Consider the following 27,010-nt stretch of genomic DNA (forward strand, 5'->3'; position numbering starts at 1 on the left):
AAATAAGAAGTGAGCATTAACCATTCTTTCCAGGATCTTGCACAAACAGCTTGTCAGAGTGATTGGATGATAGTTAAGCAGATTTTTAGAATTCTTTCCTGGCTTTGGAAAGGAAAGGATAATCGCTCTTTGTCAGGAATCCAAGAAATGTCTTTCAATATAGATTCTGCTGAATAAGATTGGGAGGAGATCCATTGTCTGTATTGATGAGTGCCTTATCATTTTATAATTGTATATTATCTGGCCAAAAAGTTCTTCTTGTGTAAAAATCTTGTTATATGGTTCAAGCCCTTTTGAAGAGGAATTTAAGGTCTGTTTTTGTACTTTTTTTTTCTTTTAGATCCAGGAACTCTCAGGAGAATGTCATTGCAGAATCTTTGGCAAATATTTCCCCTAGAGTAAAATGCAAATGAAATCAAAATGGCAATTTCACATCCACTATGTTCTAAGTTCACTGAAGACATGATCCCTCATTCTCTGGATCTTCTCCCTGCCTACATTAGAACTTCATCTATACCCAGTCTAGCATTGGTAGATTGGGATATAGATGAAGTCTGATGTGTCTTTATGTATCAGATTGAAAATCTACAAAGTTACAAAGAGGGTCTTCGTTTGCCTTTAAATATGTCTCCTGCAAACAGAAGAAAACTGGCTTGTGCCTGAATGGAGCAGGGCCCTGAAGTCATGAATATTATGTCAGAATCCATAACAATTCCACTGTAAGAATTTGGCCATTATTTGGGCTTGGTGGATCTGTCATTTGGCTTTGGACAAGCTAAGGACTTAGTTTTCAAAGCCTCATCTTTTTTGGGGAAGTATGGACACTGGCCTGTGTCCATTTCTTCCTACACAAATTGCTCCAGGGCTGAACTAATTGACAAGGTTCACATCATGTACTCCCTCCTATTTGTGTTGGGGTAGAATTTCAAACACTTTCAAATTTAATTTGGTGATGCTATTCAATAAAGACCAAAATCATTAACTTTAAGTCAACTTGTGGAAAGAATTCCATTTCTAAGGTAGGCATAAGTCCAATCGTTGTTGCTATTAATGGAGCTAACAGCTCCCGGGGGGGATATATACAAAGGGTACAATATGACGCAACAATGAATCACAGGAAGCTGCTTGTTGCTGCATGTTGAGACATGTTCATATGTTCACAGTAGCCGCCGCGCCAAGTCGATGGGCTCAGTTATTCATTAGTAGTGAGAGTGTAAAGTGCTTGCGATGGCATCGTGGTCACGAAATGAGATAAGGACAGTTTTGCGGTATAATTTCGTGCGTGGTTTAACCATAGACCAGTGCTTAGAAGAAATGACTCTTGCACTAGATGATGATTGTCCACATCATACAACGATATTCAGGTGGTATAGAGAATTCCAAAGGGGAAATTTCACTCTGGGGGATTCTGAGAGGCCAGGAAGGCCACGAACGTCAGTTACGGAGGAAAACGTTACTGCTGTGAGGAAAATGCTTGACGAAAACAGGCGAGTGACCTACCAACAGATAGAGGATACTTTGGGCCTAAATGCACCAGCAATTCGTTCGATTCTGCAAGATCATTTGCACGTGAAGAAACTTTGTTCTCTCTGGGTGCCGCATCAACTGACTGAACAGCAGATGACACGACGTGTGACTTGGTGCCGGGAGATGTTAAAAAAGTTTGATAAGGGACAATCTCGGTATGTGAACAACATCGTGACAGGTGACGAGACTTGGCTGTATTATTACGATCTGCGAACCAAGGCTCAAAACAAAGTTTGGGTCTTTGATGATGACGACACACCCGTAATTGTCAGAAAATCCCGATCTGTAAAGAAGAAAATGATAGCTGTATTTTTCAAATTGAGTGGAATTGTGGAACGTGTCGTTTTGGACATGCAGAAGACAGTCACAGCTAAGTGGTATACTGAACAATGCCTGCCTAAAGTCATTGGATCTATGAAGAACCTGCGGCCAAAGTCAAGAATGGACACCTGGTACCTCCATCACGATAATGCTCCAGCTAACCGCGCCAAAGCCTGCACCAAACATTTGACCATGACAGGACTGAAACTTCTCGAGCACCCTCCCTACAGTCCAGACCTTGCTCCCTGCGACTTTGCACTGTTCCCACATGTGAAAATGAAGCTAAAAGGGAGGCGGTTTTCCAGTGATGAGGACCTTCTACGGGCTTGGGACAACGAGTGTGCTTTACTCCCTAGTGAAACTTGGCAGAACTGGTTTAAAGATTGGTTTCGGAGGATGGAGAGGTGTATTGAATGTAGAGGAAATTACTTTGAAAAAATTAAATAAACAAAGCTGTATTGCAAAACTTTCCTAGTACCCTTTGTATATATATAAATAATGTGGAGGGGCATTCTTTTTTCCTGTATTATTATTCATAACTATATAATATCAATGTAGATACACCATAGTTTACCCATAAACTTGAACTATGTATGTAGTGTTGTTGTTGTTTGGTTTTTAGGAGCATTAGCAACTAAGGCCATATTGCTCCGAGAATATGCGGTGGTCAATCCCTCACCTTTCCCCATCCTTCGTATTTGGTGGTGACGGGCTCGAAACCCGGTGTAATCATGAAGCGTGTGCTACGCACTGCTGCTCCTTCCCACTTGGCTACAGAGGCGCCTTGTATGTAGTGTAAAAAGGCATTGTTTTAATTGTATCTCATATTGTGTGTGCCTTCACAACGAGATACCCACAATATGAGATATAATTAAAATGATGCCTTTTTACATTACATACGTAGTTCAAGTTTATGGGTAAACTATGGTGTATCTACACCGATATTATATAGTTAATTACCTAAACCCATAAGAAATTATGCATTGTGCATTTCATCTTCTAATACATTATTATTCATAATAGTTCTAAATAACCAATTCACACTGAAGATGACTATTCCATTATTTTCACTATTACAGTAATTAAAATGAACTTACTGGTATATTTGGCCAATTGTACCGCCGAAATATTTCTTCATATGTATATGGTGCACCATCTGTTATTAACATAATAGCTTGATTGCACTGACTTCCTTGACCAGTACGATTATACTGAAGTTAGTTAAAAGGAAAGGGATTAAGAGAGACAAGGAAAATGTATTGAAATTAGCAAGTTATCCATTCAGCATTAAAAAAAAAAAAAAAAAAACATCAATTTCAAGTAAACAAACCAAACAAAAAACCATCCAACTTCTAAATATTAAAATTATCATTTTTAAAGACTGAGCAATTCAGAGCAAAGGAAAACATACTAAAGTTATGATGAAATCTTTTATAGTTACTAGCAGATTTTATTGTACCTTTAGTAAATTTGAACTTGCTGTGTACTCTTCATTACAGGAATCCACTTTTGTTTCAGAAGTAAAATTACAAGGGGGACAGAGCTCTGAGGGGTGGTAAAAACGTTCTGAGAAGAGGATATTTAAATGTTTTAATAAATTATTTATTAAAACATTTAAATATCCAACTCTTCAACAATTTATTTAAAAATAAATGGTTGATAGTTGGAACGAACTTCCATCTAGTGGAAGTCAACAACTTAAATAAGTTCAAGGCAGAACTAGACAGTTCTGCCTTGAACTGTCTAGTTTGGACTGAATGGATGGGTGAAATGGGAAGTGTTTTTTTTTTTTGGCTGATGCTACATAAGCTTGCTTTCTTGCATCATATGTCTCTACAAATGTTAATGCTAAAGAAAGAAAGCCTAGGAAACTAAGAATCAGAGAATGGGACAGAAAAGCCCACAAAACTAAAGAAGAAATGTAAGAATGAAAAAACATTAACCAAACCTATTAAATCTAACAATTCCACAATCACAAAAACCTTACCCAATATAGTAGTCCAGAATGTTCTCCCGATGAATTGTAACAGCTTCACTATACAGGAATTTGAAAAAGCATTATAGCAAAAAAAATCTGGAAGGCAGCAGAACCTGATGGCATCGCAGTCAAAGCCAATAGGTATGGAGGAACTGAACTAAAAGAACAACTCTTAAACATAATTCAATACAGCTCTGGACATTGGGACTTTTCCTTTGCAATGGAAGGAAGGACTCATAATACCAATACCAATAAATGGTAATCTCAAAAGACCCAAAAACTATACAGGAATTACACTTCTATCAATTGTGTTGAAAATTTATAACAGGATGCTATTATACAGAATCAAGCTAGATTTCTTAAAAACTGCAGTACTCTTGAACATCCACTGTATTAAAAGATTACTTGAAGAAGCCAAAGACAAAACTCTTCCACTGATTTTAAACTTTATAGATTTCTCCAAAACATTTGACTCAGTTAACAGGTCAAGGATGTTTGAAATATTAAAATTCTGCAGAATTCCTGAACAAATTCTTAAAGCAATAGCAGGATTATTTTACCAGAATCCTCATTATTGGTGAAAAAACCGACAAATTTCCCATCACGTCAGGAGTTCTGCAGGGAGACAACCTAGCTCCCTTTCCCTTTATAATAACCCTAGACCAGCGTTTCTCAACATTTTCGTTGCTGCAACACAGTTTTCAAGATGCTAAAATTTTGCATCACACTACAATCACTATTATGCTCATATATATTTATAATATATATTATAATATTTATAATATATATATATAATAGGCTTACTCTCGTCTCCTATTCTACCATCTTTCTCTTTTTTTGGTTTAATCCTAATTAAACCAAAAGTAGAAGGTGGAAAAGGGCAATAAAATTCTAAATGTCTTTTCTGAAATTCGTGGAAATTCATTTTGAATTCTGATCCAAAATTTGCTAATATTAGTGTTATTAAAGTGAATTTCCAGTAACTGGTCACTACGGATCTCGGCCAGTTCTTCGTCCTCTTGCAAATTAACTTCTAAAATTGGAGGGTTTCTTGTTGCAAATAGGTCTTTTACGTACAAATATTTTTTGGTGTCAAGGGATGGGAAGTATTACTCAATTTTTGCCTTTAACAGCTCTAAGGTTTTGCTTATTACATGAATTATTTTAATATAATTCGTTTTGGCAGTCAGGGGAAACTTTTCAAATTTTTTTTTTATTTACATACTTTTATTTAAAGGCAAACAATTTGTCAGTAGCAGTGAGTAAATTTTCCTCTGAACCTTGCATATTGATATTTAATTTATTTAGCTGTGTGAAAAAATCTGCTAGAAAAGCTAATTTACAGCATCAAATTTCATCACTTAAATAATCACAAAATTCTGATAGCTCCAGTGAAAAAAACATATGAGCATTTAATATGAGTTCCTCACGCAACTCGTACATACGCATAAGCACATTTCCTTTTGATAGCCACCTAACCTCAGTATGCATTATTAAAAAAAATTATCACACTCCAGTTCCTTGTATAATTTTCCAAAAATATGTAATTTTGTGGTCTAGTTTTATATAATTAACCGTTTTAAACGTTTGATCAAGTACAAGTTTTAAATTGGGTATGACTGTCTTTGCTACTAGAACTTATCTGAGTATAAAATGGTGTGCTATAATAATATTTGAATTGCATCATTTTACTAAGCATCATTTTGTACTGAAATTGAAATTTTATCGAAATTAAATTGAAATCATGACTCAGATTAGAGCAGCAAAACAAAAGGCTCAAGCTAATGGGAGTGCTGTGGCTCAGGAGAAAACTGAGGGGGGGCAGTTGCCATCTGAATCACAGCCTTTTAAAATGCACTGCTTGCTTGATGTTTGGGGAGCAATCAGGTACAGAACATGATATTGCCATGGGGATGTCTTTGTGTGTGCGTGATGTAAGGAGGGTAAGGAAATCAGGCGACAACTCAGCGTTGTTATGGGCCTATAAGAGAGCTTGAAGGACAGGTTGGATGCCCTCGAAGGATCTAAATTGAGAGGCCAATCAAGCTCTCAGCTACCCACTTCAACGCCAGAGTTTGCACTTGATCATCACGCAACACAGCAGCAACCCCAAAGGCAGAACGCACTGGTCCCACAGGAACTAGTAGTTGTTGGTGACTAGTGTCAGGGAAACGGGGAACATGGTTGTAGAGCAGAAAAAAGGATAGATGGAACAGGACCAGGGTATGTCTGCCAGGGGCAAAATTTGATGATGTTGTAGAGCAGATATCATCTTTTAAGGGCACAAAAGTGATATTGCTGTGCGTTGGGACTAATGATATTAAGAGTAGGATACCGGCAGAATTACTTAGCAAGTACAGGTCACTGTTGAAAAAAAGCCGGGAATTAGGGTTGAATTTGAAAGTGTCTGCAATTCTGCAAAGACATGATAGGAGGAGTATATGATGAGAGCCTCGTTGATCAATTCAGCCCTGGAAATATTGTGCAAGGCTCAAGGGGTAGAATTTTTTTCAGCCTGGTCTGCTTTTTAACAGGACAGACTGCTTCTACAGGGATGGGATACACTTAAATAGAAAGGGTGCAAGAATATTTGCTAATGAAATCGAGGCAGTGTTAGGTGGGTCGAAAAACTGCTAGCTTGGGAAACACAGACTAATAGATTAACAGTAGCCGCTGGCAGAGGTGAAAGTGATCCTTGCACTGCTTCTATTGGAATGAGCAGCAGCCTGGAAAACAAGAATAACCCCCTCCTCCCTGGAAAACAAGGGAGGAGGGGGTTATTCTATTAGTTAAGAAACACAAAATCCAAGGAAGTGAAGCCAGTCGACATTGCTGATCAGTGGATTATTGAGTCAGTTTGGTGTGACATAAGCATTGGGAGATCAAAATTGGGAGTAGGAGTGTGCTATAGGCCAAATGACTCTGATGAGTATAATAAGAATCTGTACAGGGAAATAGAGTGGGCCAGTAAATCAGTGAGTCTTATAATTGGGGATTTTAATTTCCCAGATATTGACTGGAATTTGTGGGTTTGTCACTCACACACTAGCAAGGCTTTTGTGGATTTATTGGATGATTGTTTTCTACATCAGCATGTTCGGGAGGCAACTAGATGAGGAATACTCCCTCTGTGATCTGATTATCAGTAGGGATTCTTCATGCATTAAGAATCTGCAGATAAAGGAACCACTAGGTGGCAGTGATCACTGTGTGCTAAAGTGGGATTTACTCAAAGAGGTAACTACCAACAGTAAAGGGAAGTGTTTTTGCTTTCTTAAAGGTGACTACAATGGTCTGAGACAGTATTTAAATTCTATACAGTGGGACCAACTTATGATGTTACCAACAGCAAATTCAAAATGGGAAGCATTCAAAGAATTTATCTTGGAAGCTACTAATATTTACATACCAATTAACAAATATTGTATAAGGTTTAGGCCTAAATGGATGTCAGAGGAACTAATGCGACATATGGCAGAAAAGAAAACTACATGGATACATATAAATTAATGGGTGACATGACAGGCAAAGGCAGATTATGAGAAATCCTTGGCAAAGGATGCAAAGAAAAACAGAAAAGAGTTCTTTACCTATGTAAACTCCAGAAGGAAAGGAATCCGATTGGTGCACTGGATATTGATGGTTCAACAGTTCATGATCCTGCTCAGGTGGCTAACAAACTAAACGAGTATTTTGCATCTACATTCCCACATGAGGAGTTATTCAAGAAGGGGAATGCCAGAGGTGAAGTAAACTCTGGCAGTGAGCTAGATGATTTTGTAATAACTGAGAGGAAAGTGGAGGAGAAATTGTTCAGGATAAACATAAAAAACCTTAGCCATAATTATGAGAGCTTCTTTGGAATCAGGGGAGGTACCCATAGACTGGAGATGTGCAAATGTGACCCCAATTCACAAAGGAGGATCAAAGGCTGACACAAGTAATTATAGACCTGTGAGTTTAACTTCTGTTCCAGGAAAATTAATGGAAGCACTGGTTAAAGAAGCACTGCTGGATCATCTAGACAAGACTTCAGTTATAGCTCGAACACAGCATGGTTTTGTTAAGGGAAAGTCTTGCCTGACCATTTGATTGGATACTATGATGCAGTCACAAAAGAACTGGATGCAGGGAATAACTCTGATATTATATACTTGGATCTTAGAAAGGCTTTTGATACTGTTGCACATGGAAGACTGCTGCTCAAATTGGAGCAGTGTGGCATTGGAGGAAAATTGCTGTTATGGATAAAGGGATGGTTGAGGGGGAGAAGACAGAGGGTGGTAATCAATGACAGTGCTCATCGTGGACTAATGTTATTAGTTGAGTCCCTCACGGTTCAGTGTTGGGTATATTGTTGTTTTCTGTATTTATAAATGATATTGATGATGGTATATCAAGCTTAATGTCCAAGTTTGCAGATGATACAAAGGTTGGCAGGGTTTTTAAGGACACTACTGACAGTATGCTGCTGCTGCTGCAGCAACAGAATCTGGAAAGGTTGAGCAGATGGGCTGAGAGGTAGCAAATGAAGTTTAACATTGGCAAATGTAAAATACTACTTATTGGAAGCAGTAACCCCATAGTAACGTATCAACTCTGTGGTACTACACTAACAGTGGTAGAGAACAAAAAGGACCTGGGGGTAATTGTGCAGGCAGATATGAAGTTCTCTGAGTAGTGCAGACGGGTGGCAAGAGTAGCTCATGGTGTGTTATCAATGATATACAGGAATTTTTCTAGCAGGGATAAGGAGGTGATTATTCCCTTGTATAAGGCAATGGTCAGGCCACACCTTGAGTACTGCATACAGGTCTGGAGGCCTCATTTCAAGAAGGATGTAGGAATGAGTACAGAGAAGGGCAACAAGATTAGTGAATGGAACCAAGGGTTTCACTTACAAAGAAAGGCTCGAGTTTTGCAAATCACAGTGTCTGGAGACTAGGTACCGGTGAGGTGATCAGATAGAGGTGTATAAAGCCTTGAATGGTTTGAGCATGCTCACTGCTGATGGGATTCTTCTTCTTGCTCAGAATATTCACCTGAGAGGGCATAAATTAAAATTGAGGAAAGACAGATGTAGGATAGATGTGCGGAAATTTGCTTTTAGCCAGCGAGTAGTTGGTTGGTGGATCAGACTTCTATCCCATGTTGTGGAAGTTGATAGCCTAAATAAATTTAAGGCTCAGCTGGACAGGTATTTGGAATGAACGGAGGGGTAAAATGGGAGTGTTTTTTTTTTTTTTTTTTTGGCTAATGCTGCATAAGCTTTCTTTCTTGCATCGTATTGCCTCTACTAATGCTAAGTACACAAATCCTTTTAGTGCTGCTGTCATCGTGGGATCACTGTCGGTACAAATGCCAACACATGACTTCCACAATATATCACACTTTTGTAAATAATTATTCATCACTTCAAAAATATCTTATCCGGCTGTTCTTTCGGCAAATTCTTTACAACAACAACAAAAAAAAATTAACAGCTGTCTTTTTTTTGATAAACCTGACAAATGCTATTAATTGGGCTTTCCTGCTAATATCTGTAGAATACTTTCAATGCAAACAGCTGCCCAAAATTATTAATATATTTTAGCATTAGGAGAGTCATATGATGCAAGAAAGCAAGCTTATAGAGCATTAGTCAAAAAAAAAAAAAAACCCTTCCCATTTCATCCATCCATTCATTCCAAATGTTTGTCTAGTTCAGTCATAAATTTATTTAAGCTATCAACTTCCACAACAACAGATGGAATCTGTTCCAACAATCAACTACCCGCTGGCTAAAGGCAAACTTCCGCACATCTATTCTACAACTGTCTTTCCTCAGTTTGAATCTATGTCCCCTCAGGTTCTTAATCTCAGTAAGTAGAAGTATCACATAAGCATTGAGCCTGCTCCAACCATTCAAGGTCTTATTCACCTCAATTAGATCACTGCGCAGGTGCCTAGTTTCCAGATGCTGCAACTGACAGAATTTCAGCCTCTCCTGGTAGGAAAATCCCTTTGTTCCTCTCACCAATCTTGTTGCCCTTCTCTGTACTCATTCTAGCAACTCTAAATCCTTCCTACAATGAGGCCTCCAGACCTATATGCAGTACTCAAGGGTGGCCTGACCATTGCCTTATACAAATGTATAATCACCTCCTTGTTTCTGCTAGCAAAATTCCTATATATCATTGATAAAACTCCATGACCTGCTCTGGCAGCCCCTCTGCACTGCTCACAAAACTTCATATCTGACTGCACAATTACCCCAGGTCTTTTTTGTATTTTTGTACTATTAGCTATATGGTGCAAGGAAGCCTGAGGCTTATGCTACACCAGCAAAAAAAAAAAAAAAAAAAAAAAAAAAAATTCCCAAGTTACCCTGAGAGAAAGAGAGAGTCAAAAGTAGAAGGGAATTGCCAAAAAGAGAAGAATGATGATATCCAGCTCAGGACCCTGGGTGTGCCAAGCCCATACTCACAAGATGTGAGCCCCTTTAGAAATTTTTTCATTCTCCACCTCCCTGAGTGTAATGCCACACATTTTGTTCATTTCTGGGTGCGAGGTTAGCCTGGGCAGCCATTGCTCCTTAAAGCTCTTCAAACAGAGAAGTTTTTCCTGATTTATTTTCTGCTTTATTAGTTTAAATTGTCATATTAACTTATTTTCTAGAGTAGCTTTATATTCCTAGTTACGATACTTAGTTTAAAGTTTAACTTAGACAGAGATTTTGTAGATATTACTTAGTATCGGTAACGGTATCAAATCCACGTGTCACAAACCAATTTTTTTTTTTAACCAAATTTAGTCGATTTATTAACCAACTGTTATATCAAATTATCTTCTATAAGTAGATTATAGACCTAGTCAGGATCCTTAGTTTATTCTAAATTGAGATAGCGAGATTTGGAAGCTAATCAATACTTACGAGTCCGTAGAAATACCGTTCGCGAATTCCCGCCATTTTTACACGATAGCATAAGCTTAGTGTCGTATAGTGCATAATATAATATTGTCAATTAATCAGTAAATCTATTAATCTTGATAAACTTTATTGTCAATTAAATTGTACTTTTAACTATATATATATATATATATATATATATATATATATATATATATAACGACTTAATCGTAACAAATAATTAATACATAACTATAGTGGTACACGTGATACGGAAGTTGTATAAAGGGAACTCGTAGAAAACAATAGATACCGAAAAAAATATATATATAACATAACTGTTTTGGGATATAACTTAAGGATTTAATTTTTGTTTTGAATTTTATTGAATTAAATCGGAATCATGACTCTGACCAGAGCAGCAAAGCAAAAGGCTCAAGCTAATGGGAGTGCTGTGGTTCAGGGGAGAACTGAGGGGGGCAGTTGCCCTCTGAATCACAGTCTATTAAAATGCACTGTTTGCTTGATGTTTGCGGAGCAGTCGGGTACGGGACATGATATTGCCAAGGGGGATGTCTTTGTGTGTGCACGATGTAAGGAGTGCAAGGAAATCAGGCGACAACTCAGCGTTGTTATGGGCCTTTATGAGAGCTTGAAGGACAGGGTGGACGCCCTCGAAGGAAATAAATTGAGGGGCCCATCAAGCTCTCAGCTGCCCACATCAACGCCAGAGCTTGCACTTGGTCATCAGGCAACACAGAAGCAGCCCCCTAGGCAGAATGCGCTGGTCCCACAGGAACTAGTAGTTGTTGGTGACTCTATTGTCAGGGAAACGGGGAACATACTTTGTAAAAAGGATAGGTAGAATAGGACCAGGGTATGTCTGCCAGGGGCAAAGGTTGATGACGTTGTAGAGCGGATATCATCTTTTAAGGGCACAAAAGGTGATATAGTTGTACACGTTGGCACTAATGATATTAAGAGTAGGAGACCGGCGGAATTACTTAGCAAGTACAGGTCACTGTTGAAAAAAAGCCGTGAATTAGGGTTGAACTTGAAAGTGTCTGCAATTCTGCCCAGACACGATAGGAGGGAGTATATGATGAGAGCCTTGTCGATCAATTCGGCCCTGGAGGGATTGTGCAAGGCTCAAGGGGTAGAATTTTTTTCAGCCTGGACTGTACTTGTTAACAGGAGAGATTGCTTCTACAGGGATGGGATACACTTAAATAGAAAGGGTGCAAGAATTTTTGCTGATGCTGTCGAGGCAGTGTTAGGTGGGTCGGAAAACTGCTAGTTGGGGGGGATACAAGGACTAATAGATTAACAGTAGCCAGTGGCAGAGGTGGAAGTGATTCTTGCACTGCTTCTATTGAAATGAGCAGAAGTCTGAAAAACAAGATGCAGGATATTTCAGAGACTGCTGGTAGTCATTGCGGTACAAGTAAACACATGGGTTGTGTTAGGGTAGCTAAGAATAGAAACAGGTGCATGTATACCTGCGTGTACACCAATGCTAGGAGTTTGGTAAATAAATTTGATGAATTTGAGGTATTGCTCAAAACATCAAAGGCAGATATTGTTGGGATATCAGAGACGTGGTGTCACACAGATATAAGTAATGCGGAACTGGAATTTGGGGAATACAATGTGTATAGAAAGGATAGACAGGACAGGAGGGGAGGAGGGGTTATGCTATTAATTAAGAAACACATAAAGTCCAAGGAAGTGAAGCCAGTCGACATCGAGGGACAGGGCAGTGTCGAGTCAGTTTGGTGTGACATAAGCATAGGGAAATCAAAATTGAGAGTAGGAGTGTGCAATAGGCCTAATGACTCTGATGAGTATAATAATATATTGTACAGGGAAATAGAGTGGGCCAGTAAATCAGAGAGTCTTATAATGGGGGACTTTAATTTCCCAGATATTGACTGGAATTTGTGGGTTGGTCACTCGCACACTAGCAAGGCTTTTGTGGATTTATTGGATGATTGTTTTCTACATCAGCATGTTCGTGAGGCAACAAGAGGGAGCAATACTCTTGATCTGATTATCAGTAGTGATTCTTCATGCATTAAGAACCTGCAGATAAATGAATCACTAGGTGGCAGTGATCACAGTGTGTTGAAGTGGGATTTACTCAAGGAGGTAACTACCATCAGAGGTAAAGGGAAGGGTTTTTGTTTTCGTAAAGGCGACTATGATGGTCTGAGACAGTATTTAAATTCTATACAGTGGGACCAACTGATGATGTTACCAACAGCAAACTAAAAATGGGAAGCATTCAAGGAACTAATCTTGGAGGCTACCAGGCTTTACATACCAACTAAGAAATATTGTTCAAGGTTTAGGCCTAAATGGTTGTCAGATGAACTAATGAGACATGTGGCAGAGAAGAAAAATGCATGGGATACATACAAATTAATGGGTGACATGGAAGCCTATGATAGATATAAGTTGGTCTGTAACCAAGTCACAAAGGAGATTAGGCAGGCAAAGGCAGACTATGAAAAATCCTTGGCAAAGGATGCAAAGAAAAACAGAAAAGAGTTCTTTACATACTTGAACTCGAAAAGGAAAGGGATGAATCAGATTGGTCCACTGGATATTGATGGTTCAACAGTTGAGGATCCTGCTCAGGTGGCTAACAATCTAAACGAGTATTTTGCATCTACATTCACGCATGAGGAGTTATTCAGGAAGGAGAATGATGTAGGTAAAGTAAACATTGGCAGTGAGTTGGATGATTTTGTAATAACTGAGAGGAAAGTGGAGGAGAGATTGTTGAGGATAAACATAAAAAAGGCACCTGGGGTGGATGGGATCTATCCAGTTATATTAAAGGAGGCAGCAAAGGAAGTAAGCAAACCCCTAGCCATAATTATGAGAGCTTCTTTGGACTCAGGGGAGGTACCCATAGACTGGAGATGTGCAAATGTAACCCCAATTCACAAAGGAGGATCAAAGGCTGACACAAGTAATTATAGACCTGTTAGTTTAACTTCTGTTCCAGGTAAATTAATGGAGGCACTGGTTAAAGAAGCACTGCAGGATCATCTAGACAAGAATTCAGTTATAGCTCAGACGCAGCATGGTTTTGTTAAGGGCAGGTCTTGCCTGACCAATTTGATTGGATACTATGATGTAGTCACAAAAGAACTGGATGCAGGGAATAACTTTGATATTATATATTTGGATCTTAGAAAGGCTTTTGATACTGTTGCACATGGAAGACTGCTGCACAAATTGGAGCAGTGTGGCATTGGAGACTAATTGCTGCTATGGATAAGGGGATGGTTGAGTGGCAGAAGACAGAGAGTGGTAATCAATGGACACTGCTCAACGTGGACTAATGTTATTAGTGGAGTTCCTCAAGGTTCAGTGTTGGGTCCGTTGTTGTTTTCGGTGTTTATGAATGATATTGATGATGGGATATCAAGTTTAATGTCCAAGTTTGCAGATGATACAAAGGTTGGCAGGGTCGTTAAGGACAATACTGACGCTATGCTGCTGCAACAGGATCTGGAAAGGTTGAACAGATGGGCTGAGAGGTGGCAAATGAGGTTTAACATCGACAAATGTAAAGTGCTGCATATGGGAAATAGTAACCCCAGAGCAATGTATCAACTCTGCGGTACTACACTGACAGTGGTGGAGAATGAAAAGGACCTGGGGGTAATTGTGCAGGCAGATATGAAGTTCTCTGAGCAGTGCAGACGAGCTGCAAGAGTAGCTCATGGTGTCTTGTCAATGATATACAGGAATTTTTCTAGCAGGGATAAGGAGGTGATTATTCCCTTGTATAAGGCAATGGTAAGGCCACATCTTGAGTACTGTATACAGGTCTGGAGGCCTCATTTCAAGAAGGATGTAGAGCTGCTGGAACGGGTACAGAGAAGGGCAACAAGATTAGTAAATGGAACAAAGGGTTGCTCTTACGAAGAAAGGCTTAAGTTTTGCAAATTACAGAGTTTGGAGACTAGGCACCGGCGAGGTGATCTGATAGAGGTGTATAAGGCTTTGAATGGTTTGAGCATGCTCAATGCCAATGGGATTCTTCATCTTTCTCAGAATAATCACCTCAGAGGGCATAAATTCAAATTGAGGAAGGACGGATGTCGGATAGATGTGCGGAAATTTGCCTTTGGCCAGCGGGTGGTTGGTTGGTGGGACCGACTTCCATCACTTGTTGTTGAAGTTGATAGCCTAAACAAATTTAAAGCTCAACTGGACAGGTATTTCAAACGAACGGAGGGGTGAAATGGGAGTGGTTTTTTTTTTTTTTTTTTTTTTGGCTGATGCTGAATAAGCTTGCTTTCTTGCATCATATGCCTCTGCTAATGCTAATGCTAATTTCTCTTCTGTTACTGCTACCCATATGCAGTACTTTGCATTTGTCAATATTAAACTTCAGTTGTTACTTCTCAGCACATCTACCTAACTTTTCTAGATCCTGTTGCAGTAGCATACTGTCTTTACTATCATTAACAACCCTGCCAACCCTTTGTATCATCTTCAAACTTGGACATTAAGCTTGATATACCTTCATCAATATCATTAATAAATAATGAACAATTTGTTCTTTAATATCATTGAACATTTCTTTTATATGCCTGCTAATTGTGCTGTTCAAAAGTGGTACTGTCATTTTATTTTCAGCTTCGTCTCACAAAATACTTTTCATGATTACCTGACATGCTAGTAAAATCAGACTTTCTGCAATCAGGTGAGATTTCGGGGGGATTTTTGCCACTAGTTCAGCTGCTAAATAGCTGGCTTCTTGCGCTTTATCAGATATTTTAGCCATATAAAATTCTTTTCCTTGTTTATCAGCTTGTAAAGATTAACCATTAATTTTTATTATAAAACTTGGATTTATTAATTTTTATTATAAAACTTGGATTTATTAATTTTCTTTTTTTATTTGCATTTTCCACAGCACACTTAACACATACTCATGGCACACAGGTTGAGAAACACTGCCGTAGACTATATTTTCAGGCTAATATGGGACAAATTCGGGAACAACCTAGAGGATTATTCAGGTCACTTTCCCTTAAAGGATCGCAGTTTTGCAGATGATATCATGCTTATTGACGACAGCATTACATTGGCACAAAAACATTTTGCTTTGTCAAATGGCAGAAATCCAAAAAAATCGACAGCAGCAAAACAAAATTTCCATAAACCAATTAGAAGAAACAATTCAACTAAATGAAACTGACAGACTAGAAGAAGTAAAAGATTTCCAATATCTAGGTGCATTTATAAGTGACTCATTAAGTGATATCACAAAAGAAAGCAAAAGGTTCTGCAGTTTCACTTGACTTTAAATAAAATATGGAAATCCCCTCTAATCACTACAGACACAAAAATAAGATTATTTAAGAGCACTAGTTTGTCATTATTCCTATATGGTGCACAAACGTGGAAAGTTTCCACCAAAAAAGCTTCCAACATTATCAACAGTTTTGGCACCTCCTGCCTTAGAACTTTTCTAGGGTAGGAGGGACCATATTACCAACACAACAATTTTAGAAGAAGGTTAATTGAGATGGCTTGGACACCAACATCTGCCAGCAGCTCACTTTAAAATAAATTTTCTGTTTATACTCCGGGACGACCAAACGGTCAGAGGAGTTCACAAGATAGACATAATTCTGTCTGCTCTAAAAAACACAACAAATGGCCATAGGAATCAAGTGAGACCTAAAATTCAATTCTGATAGTACATCAGCAAAACCCTTAATGAATCTACACAACTAGCTCTTACTGGCATTTTCCAATTAGCATGAAACAGAGAGACCTGGCTCTCGCTCATACAATAGACTTTTCTTGTACTAGATTTTTTACACCAATATACTGCTGGTGTAAAAAATCTGGTACAAGAAAAGTCTGGTACAGAAAAACTGGTTTGCTTGTAAAAAAGAAAAAAAAAAAAAAATTTCTGTTTATATGTATGCTGTTTCCCTATTTACATTGTATTTTGTAAATAAACTATGATGATGATGTTAATGCTACTGTTGCAAGACTATAAGCAGAGTTCAAAAGAAGATTCTATACAGTGGGACCAACTGATGATGTTACCAACAGCAAATTCAAAATGGGAAGCATTCAAAGAACTTATCTTGGAAGCTACTAGGCTTTACATACCAACCAAGAAATATTGTTCAAGGTTTAGGCCTAAATGGATGTCAGATGAACTGATGAGGCATATGGCAGAGAAGAAACATGCATGGCATACATACAAATTAACACATGACACAGAAGCCTATGACAGATACAAGTTGATTTGTAACCAAGTTACAAAGGAGGTTAAGCAGGCGAAGGCAGATTATGAGAAATCTTTGGCAAGGGATGCAAAGAAAAACAGCAAAGAGTTCTTTACTTATGTAAACTCTAGAAGGAAGGGGATGAATCAGATTGGTCCACTTGATATTGATGGGTCAACTGTTGATGATCCTGCTCAGGTAGCTAACAAACTAAATGAATATTTTGCATCGACATTCACACATGAGGAGTTATTTAGAGAGGGGAAAGCCAGAGGTGTATTCAACTCTAGCAGTAAGCTAGAGAATCTTGTAATAACTGAGAGTAAATTGGAGGAGAAATTGTTGAAGATAAACACAAGAAAGGCACCCGGGGTGGATGGGATCTATCCAGTTATATTAAAGGAGACAGCAGAGGTAGTAAGCAAACCCTTAGCCATAATTATGAGAGCTTCCTTGGACTCAGGGGAGGTACCCACAGACTGGAGATGTGCAAATGTGACCCCAATTCACAAAGGAGCATCAAAGGCTGACACAAGTAATTATAGACCTGTGAGTTTAACTTCTGTTCCAGGAAAATTAATGGAGGCACTAGTTAAAGAAGCACTGCAGGATCATTTAGACAAGACTTCAGTTATAGCTCGGACACAGCATGGTTTTGTTAAGGGGAAGTCTTGCCTGACCAATTTGATTGGATACTATGATGCAGTCACAAAGGAACTGGATGCAGGGAATAACTTTGATATTATATACTTGGATCTTAGAAAGGCTTTTGATACTGTTGCACATGGAAGACTGCTGCACAAATTGGAGCAGTGTGACATTGGAGGCAAATTGCTGCTGTGGATAAAGGGGTGGCTGAGGGGGAGAAGACAGAGAGTGGTGATCAATGGACACTGCTCATCGTGGACTAATGTTATTAGTGGAGTCCCTCAGGGCTCAGTGTTGGGTCCATTATTGTTTTCTGTATTCATAAATGATATTGATGATAGTATATCAAGCTTAATGTCAAAGTTTGCAGACGATAGTGTCAGTAGTGTCCTTGACAACCCTGCCTACCTTTGTATCGTCTGCAAACTTTGACATTAAGCTTGATCAACAGGATCTGGGAAGGTTGAGCAGATGGGCTGAGAGGTGGCAAATGAAGTTTAACATTGACAAATGTAAAGTACTACACATGGGAAACAGCAACCCCAGAGCAACGTATCAACTCTGTGGTACTACAGTGACAGTGGTAGAGAATGAAAGGGACCTGGGGGTTGTTGTGCAGGCAGATATGAAGTTCTCTGAGCAGTGCAGACGGGCTGCAAGAGTAGCTCATGGTGTATTGTCAATGATATATAGGAATTTTCTAGCAGGGATAAGGAGGTGATTATTCCCTTGTGGAATAATCACCTCCTTATCCCTGCTCGGACACAGCATGGTTTTGTTAAGGCAATGGTCAGGCCACACCTAGAGTACTGTATACAGGTCTGGAGGCCTCATTTCAAGAAGGATGTAGAGATGCTGGAACGAGTACAGAGAAGGGCAACAAGATTAGTGAATGGAACAAAGGGGTGTTCTTACGAAGAAAGGCTTAAGTTTTGCAAATTACAGTGTCTGGAGACTAGGCACCAGCGAGGTGATCTGATAGAGGTGTATAAAGCCTTGAATGGTTTGAGCATGCTCAATGCTGATGGGATTCTTCCTCTTGCTCAGAATAATCACCTGAGAGGGCATAAATTCAAATTGAGGAAAGACAGATGTAGGATAGACGTGAGGAAATTTGCCTTTAGCCAGCGGGTGGTTGGTTGGTGGAACAGACTTCCATCCCTTGTCGTGGAAGTTGATAGCCTAAATAAGTTTAAGGCTCAGCTGGGCAGGTATTTTGAACGAACAGAGGGGTGAAGTGGAAGTGGTTTCTTTATTTATTTTTTTTTATTTATTTTTATTTTATTTATTTATTTATTTTTATTTTTTTTGGCTGATGCTGCATAAGCTTGCTTTCTTGCATCAAATGCCTCTACTAATGCTAATGCTAAAGACGGAATTAGTTGAAGATGATCCAACCTCTGAAAAACAGTTAACCAAGAAAGGGAAGAAATATGGAATGAAGATTAACACTAATAAAACAAAGATTATGATGATAAGTAAAAAACCAAAACAATTTCACGTTTTAACGTGAAATTGTTTTGGTTTTTTACCACTGATGGTGAAAAAATATAACAAGTAACAAAATGCAAATATCTAGGACAAATTATAACGCAAGATGCATCTTGCCACAGTGAAATTGGTTCAAGAATTGCAATGGCAAAACAAGCATTTAGAGGTAAAATCGCTTTACTAAGCCAAAGAAATATGTCACTAGATCTAAGAAAAGAATTAAGAAAATATAAATTTGGTCAATTGCAATGTATTCAGCAGAGACGTGGACATTAAACAAAACCAACTTTAATAACTAGAGGAATTTGAAATGTCGTGCAGGTAGAGAATGGAAAAGATTAGCTGGACAGAAAAAATGAGTAATAATGTGGTTTTACTATATGTAGGAGAAGAAAGACAATTGCTAAGAAGAATCAGAAGACAGTGGCTACAATGGATTGGACACACCATGAGGCATAGAGAGAGAGAGAGATGTTACTGGATGTGCTGGAAGGCAAAATACCAGGAAAAACAAATCAAGGAAGATCAAGAAACACCATCATAAATACAAATCTGAAGAAAACTGGGCTTCGGAGCTATGCAGAAGTGAAACACCCAGCACAAGACCGGGAGAAATGAAGACAGCTCATCAAAGGGGCAAACCAGTCAAAAGACTGATACAATGAAGAAGATTCAAGCTCTGTTTGGCAATCTAAATCAATCATTTCGAAAACGACTGTCACTGTTGAAGGAAAAAATTTTAGAAAAAGAATTAGTGTCTGAACTTGAATAAGCACTTAAAATTTCCCACGAAAACATTTTACCAATAATACATGAGCATTTAGGAGTGTCTAAAGCAGTGTTTCTCAACCTGTGTGCCAAGGAAAATGCAATTTAAAAAAATAATAATAATAAATCCAAGTTTTATAATAAAAATAAATTCAAACAAAACATTTGTTTATTTATGCTGTGCCTTCCAGTGGTCAATGTGATGTCATGTTTTGATTCCTAGTACTATATCTGTTCACCTACACTAAACAAATAATAAGTGCGTTATTAAATATACCCAATAGAAATAACTTCACATTTGTGAATACATGAGTATAGTAGTGTACTGCAAAATATTATCATCTTTAAGTGTGTTTGCAGCTACAAAAAGGTTGAGAAACACTGGTGTAAAGTTTGTACAAGGTAGGTCCCAGATAAAGACTGTCCACTGACAAAGAGTATAGAATCACCAAAAGAGATTTTAAAATTAATTATTGCTAATCCATATAGATTTTTATCTCATTTGGTGACTGGTGATAAAAAACTTGACTATGTTTTTATGATCTTGAATTCAAATTAAAAAGCATGCAGTGGAAGCATAAAGTATCTTTAAGCCTGATAGAGTTTTAAACCCAACCATCACAGAAAAGTACCAGACTCAATTTTCTGGAACAAAAAACCTTGTGGAAACAAATATTACAGATATTTCCCATCATTGGGTTGTTTGTACTTCACTGAGTACCTGCTCACCAATGAGATCACTAGAACTATTGTGAAATTGCTGAAATGGGTAGCAACACACACTTTAAAAAAAATAGCAATATACTTCTCTACTGGTGAAGAGAGTCATATATAGCTCTCATGCCAAATATTTTAGCTATAAACCCCTTTTGACTCACTTCTCGCTTATTGTGAATATTTCTCATCAATGGGAATTGTGAATATTTCTCATCAATGGGAATTGTGAATATTTCTCATCAAAGTGGGATGGACCTTTGCTGTGCCTGCTGCTTACTGATATTCCAATAAAGTATCGAAACCCAGATTTGGGTAGATCAGATAACCGTGTGCTAAGTTTAAGTGGAAGTTTGATGTAGTGGCCTCTTCAGCTTCCGTCAGCGTCTCATGACTGTCATATATCAACATTTTTTTTTTTTTTTTTTTGAGATTTGAAGTTTTTTTTTTTATCTCAAAATCATTTTTGAGATAAAAAATATTGTCCCAAATCCTTGGTCCCAATAGTGACACATTCACTTTAAATAAAACAAAATTATACATGTTTGCTACAGAAGTGCATCTTATTTAGAATAGATTTTCAGAGGAAGTTCAAACTGCGAAAAGATGCTAAAGTCATCTACAAAGAAGGCACTGTTGGAGGAAGTTGTTCGGTAATAGAGTTTAATTTGATGGCAAAAAAGCGTAACACTTAGAACTGATCCTTGTGGAACTCCCTCTTCTTGGCAAAATGGTTGAGAGAGGGAACTTGGAAAGACCAGTTAGAGAGGATGTTTTTAATAAAGATGGCAACGTATCCCCTAAGACCAAAGTTATGTCTTTTAAGATTCCATATCTCCAACTCCAATATTAGAATGAGCAGAAGCCTGAAAAACAAGATGCATGGTATTTCAGAGACTGCTGGGAGCCATTGCGGTACAAGTAAACACATGGGTTGTGTTAGGGTAGCTAAGAATAGAAACAGGTGCAGGTATACTTGCGTGTACACCAATGCTAGGAGTTTAGTAAATAAATTTGATGAATTTGAGGTATTGCTCAAAACATCAAAGGCAGATATTGTTGGGATATCAGAGACGTGGTGTCACACAGATATAAGGGATGCAGAACTGCAATTTGGGGAGTACAACGTCTACAGAAAGGATAGACAGGATAGGAAGGGGGGAGGGGTTATGCTATTAGTTAAGAAACACATAAAAACCAAGGAAGTGAAGCCAGTTGACATCGCTGGACAGTGCAGTGTGGAGTCAGTTTGGTGTGACATAAGCATTGGGAGATCAAAATTGAGAGTAGGAGTGTGCTATAGGCCTAATGACTCTGATGAGTATAATAAGGAACTGTACAGGGAAATAGAGTGGGCCAGTAAATCAGAGAGTCTTATAATGGGAGATTTTAATTTCCCAGATATTGACTGGAATTTGGGGGCTGGTTACTCACACACTAGCAGGGCTTTTGTGGATTTATTGGATGATTGTTTTCTACATCAGCATGTTCGGGAGGCAACTAGAGGGAGCAATACTCTTGATTTGATTATCAGCAGTGATTCTTCATGCATTAAGAATCTGCAGATAAATGAACCACTAGGTGGCAGTGATCACAGTGTGCTGAAGTGGGATTTACTCAAAGAGGTAACTACCATTAGGGGTAAAGGGAAGGGTTATTGCTTCCGTAAAGGCGACTACGATGGACTGAGACAGTATTTAAATTCTATACAGTGGGACCAACTGATGATGTTACCAACAGCAAATTCAAAATGGGAAGCATTCAAAGAACTTATCTTGGAAGCTACTAGGCTTTACATACCAACTAAGAAATATTGTTCAAGGTTTAGGCCAAAATGGATGTCAGATGAACTAATGAGGCATATGGCAGAGAAGAAAAATGCATGGGATACTTACAAATTAACACATGACACAGAAGCCTATGATAGATACAAGGTGATATGCAACCAAGTTACAAAGGAGGTTAGGCAGGCGAAGGCAGATTACGAGAAATCCTTGGCAAGGGATGCAAAGAAAAACAGCAAAGAGTTCTTTACTTATGTAAACTCTAGAAGGAAGGGGATGAATCAGATTGGTCCACTTGATATTGATGGGTCAACTGTTGATGATCCTGCTCAGGTAGCTAACAAACTAAATGAATATTTTGCATTGACATTCACACATGAGGAGTTATTCAGCAAGGGGAATGCCAGAGGTGTATTCAACTCTAGCAGTAAGCTACAGAATCTTGAAATAACTGGGAGTAAAGTGGAGGAGAAACTGTTGAAGATAAACACAAGAAAGGCACCCGGGGTGGATGGGATCTATCCAGTTATATTAAAGGAGGCAGCAAAGGAAGTAAGCAAACCCTCAGCCATAATTATGAGAGCTTCCTTGGACTCAATGGAGGTACCCATAGACTGGAAATGTGCAAATGTGACCCCAATTCACAAAGGAGGATCAAAGGCTGACACAAGTAATTATAGACCTGTGAGTTTAACTTCTGTTCCAGGAAAATTAATGGAGGCACTAGTTAAAGAAGCACTGCAGGATCATTTAGACAAGACTTCAGTTATAGCTCAGACACAGCATTGTTTTGTTAAGGGGAAGTCTTGCCTGACCAACTTGATTGGATACTATGATGCAGTCACAAAAGAACTGGATGCAGGGAATAACTTTGATATTATATACTTGGATCTTAGAAAGGCTTTTGATACTGTTGCACATGGAAGACTGCTACACAAATTGGAGCAGTGTGACATTGGAGGCAAATTGCTGCTATGGATAAAGGGGTGGTTGAGGGGGAGAAGACAGAGAGTGGTAATCAATGGACACTGCTCATCGTGGACTGATGTTATTAGTGGAGTCCCTCAGGGCTCAGTTTTGGGTCCATTATTGTTTTCTGTATTTATAAATGATATTGATGATGGTATATCAAGCTTAATGTCTAAGTTTGCAGACGATACAAAGGTTGGCAGGGTTGTCAAGGACACTGACACTATGCTGCTGCAACAGGATCTGGAAAGGTTGAGCAGATGGGCTGAGAGGTGGCAAATGAAGTTTAACATTGACAAATGTAAAGTACTACATATGGGAAACAGCAACCCCAGAGCAACGTATCAACTCTGTGGTACTACACTGACAGTGGTAGAGAATGAAAGGGACTTGGAGGTGGTTGTGCAGGCAGATATGAAGTTCTCTGAGCAGTGCAGACGGGCTGCAAGAGTAGCTCATGGAGTATTGTCAATGATATACAGGAAGTTTTCCAGCAGGGATAAGGAGGTGATTATTCCATTGTATAAGGCAATGGTCAGGCCACACCTAGAGTACTGTATACAGGTCTGGAGGCCTCATTTCAAGAAGGATGTAGAGCTGCTGGAACGAGTACAGAGAAGGGCAACAAGGTTAGTGAATGGAACAAAGGGGTGCTCTTACAAAGAAAGGCTTAAGTTTTGCAAATTACAGTGTCTGGAGACTAGGCACCAGCGAGGTGATCTGATAGGGGTGTATAAAGCCTTGAATGGTTTAGACATGCTCAATGCTGATGGGATTCTTCCTCTAGCTCAGAAAAATCACCTGAGAGGGCATAAATTCAAATTGAGGAAAGACAGATGTAGGATAGACGTGCGGAAATTTGCCTTTAGCCAGCGGGTGGTTGGTTGGTGGAACAGACTTCCATCCCTTGTGGTGGAGGTTGATAGCCTAAATAAGTTTAAGGCTCAGCTGGACAGGTATTTTGAACGAACAGAGGGGTGAAGTGGAAGTGGGTTTTTTTTTTTTTTTTTGGCTGATGCTGCATAAGCTTGCTTTCTTGCATCAAATGCCTCTACTAATGCTAATGCTAAAAAAAAAAAAAATGCTATATCTGACTGCTTTTTGAAGGTTATGACGTTCCAATTTTGGTTCACCTTTTTTTGGAGAAAACTGGCCGACCAGTGTCCATTTCTTCTTCAGCATAGATTTCTAGAAGGAGATTTTCCTGTATGAATGTGCCACCTGTGTCCATGGTTGTGTCCTGAATATTTTTCACTACATTTGCATTTGAACTATGAGATACAATATCTATCACTGGAGTAGGGGATTCCACTGGTATGTTTAGAAGAGTATTATTTGCCTGGTCAGAGAACTTGGTTTGTTGCTTAGAAAGAACATTTCAAGCCTGTGTCCATGGTTGTGTCCTGAATATTTTTCACTAAATTTGCATTTGAACTATGAGATACAGTATCTATCACTGGAGCAGGAGATTCCGCCGGTATTTTCAAAGGAGTATTATTTGCCTGGTCAGAGAACTTGGTTTGTTGCTTAGAAAGAACATTTCTAGCCCAATCAGAAACTGATTTGTTAGTGGGAACTGTTAAATTAGTTTGAGTGGAGACTGTTTGATACTTTTTTACAGCATTGGCATAAGTCATATTTTTGGTTATAATAGGTGCAACTGTTTGTTTGTTATTTGGTTTTTAGGAGCATTAGCAACTAAGGCCATATTGCTCTGGGATATGCAGTGGTCATTCCCTGACCTTTCCGCATCCTACGTATTTGGTGGGCACGGGCTCAAACCCAGGTCTAATCAAGAAGCGTGTGCTACGCACTACTGCTCCTGCCCACCTGGCTATGGAGGCGCCATAATAGGTGCAACTACTTTTCTTTGTTCTTGGTAACTGACTTTGTTCTCAACCTTGTATTTTACTATTTTTTTCTCGGTTTTCCACTTTTCACATGTCTTAGAATTATGCAGGATGGTCACCTTTGCAATTTGGGCAAGTCATTTTTGCAGCTGTACAGTTACTTTGTATGTGATCCGAGGACCCACAATTGGGGCAGACAGGAACTCCTCTGCATACAGTTTGTGAGTGGCCATACTTTTGGCATTTATAACATCTTAAAGGATTTGGAATGTAAGAGCGGATGCAGCAAAGTAAATAACCTGCTTTTACAGAGGAGGGTAAGTTGGGTGTATTGAAGGTGAGAATAATATTTCTGGTAGGTGTAAGTTGATTATCTCTTTTTAATCATTGTTTGTCTTGCTTCAATTACGTGTTGTCCATGCAGCTCTTGGGTTATTTCTTCCTTTGTGATGTTTAATAGGTCCCAACTGGATATCACACCCTTAGATGAATTTAGGGTTGTGTGAGGAGATATTTCAACTTGAATGCCAGCAAAGCTTGTAAGTTGTAACAGCTTCTCAGAATGTCTGTCGTTCGTGGTTTCCACTAGTAAGTCTCCTGACTGCAGTCTCTTCACCATCTTGACAAAGGGAGACAAGTTATTCATGTGCTGACTAGTACGTGAATGGATGATTAAGAATGATGGGCAAGGTCGCTCCATCCGATCAGTCTTTTGTCTCATTGGATTGCAATTCTCATTATCTTGATTGTCTGTGTTTGTCATGTTTGCTCCTTTTAGCCCTTGGCAAGAGGACTTACCTTCCAAGGTTTCTGGCCCCACTATGGAAAGGCAGGAGCAGTCCCACTAGGAGTCCAAGCGATTAAAGTGTTAGTTGGTTAGTGACCTAGAAATATGGATAAAGAAAGAAAGGTGGGTTTCCTTTTTGTGTTCTAACTTGTGGCTTTTCAAGTATAGAAAAGTTTTAAAAATAAGACTTTAGAGAAATGTAAGATCTTAAAAATAACTTTAATCACCTTTGAAGAGCACTTTATGAATCGCACAAATACTGCTTGGCCTCGAAATACGCTTGGCACCCGGTGCTTGTTCTGTACTATTGACAGGATTTGTTTTCTTGCTTCAGGATATGTTTGGATTTTTTTTACCATTTCCATAGTTCACATGTCTCAGAGAATAATTTCTCTTACAATTTGGACAGACAGGGAAGTGGCAGTACACAGTCTGTTTGGTTATGTTCAGTGAGGGCAGGCATCACCTCAGCATGTTGCTTGCAAATGGCCATACTTTTGGCATTTATAACAACTGATTGGATTTGGTATGTATGGATGATTTGGCATAAGAAATATCAAACTTTAAATTTGTGGTAGAATTGGGGTGCTGAAAGTGAGTGTGATGCTCCAAGTAGGATTAAGATTGTCATTTTTTTTGTCATAATGTGTTTTGCCTGTACAACTTACTGGTCTCTCAATTCTTTTACTATTTCTTCCTCTGAGACTGTTAGCAAATCTCACTTCATTATTACTCCCTTGGAAGTGTTTACAATAGCATGAGGTATGACCGTAACAGGAAGTCCAGAAAAAGTAGTCTTTTAATAACTGTTCTGATCAGAATAACTCTAGATTGGAGTCTGTCTTTTTAAACATTCTGGGATAACCATCAATTGCTTAAATACTTTTCTGTATGAGAAATGGTGAAAGTCTGCTTAAAGGTTGAGTTCCTAGCACATGCAAATGTTTGGGTGCTTTAGAGGTTTAGTTCCTAGCAATCAAGAAGAATGAAACATCTTGTGAAATAGAGTCCT

The 27,010-nt window shown here is 38.7% G+C and overlaps 1 protein-coding gene across 1 annotated transcript in view; it reads right to left on the bottom strand.

Moving 5' to 3' along the window:
• Positions 1–27,010, bottom strand: part of LOC150078585 (voltage-dependent calcium channel subunit alpha-2/delta-3-like) — a 307,888-nt gene that overhangs the window by 151,918 nt on the left and 128,960 nt on the right. The window contains exon 5 of the mRNA XM_090384625.1: positions 2,946–3,059. Within this exon, the coding sequence (XP_090240751.1) occupies positions 2,946–3,059 (114 nt within the window). The remainder of the gene's footprint in view (positions 1–2,945; positions 3,060–27,010) is intronic.

The sequence above is a fragment of the Mastigoproctus giganteus genome, chromosome 11 (genome assembly GCF_048544385.1).
Source record: "Mastigoproctus giganteus isolate SK-2022 chromosome 11, ASM4854438v1, whole genome shotgun sequence".
Classification (NCBI taxonomy): Eukaryota; Metazoa; Arthropoda; class Arachnida; order Uropygi; family Thelyphonidae; genus Mastigoproctus; species Mastigoproctus giganteus.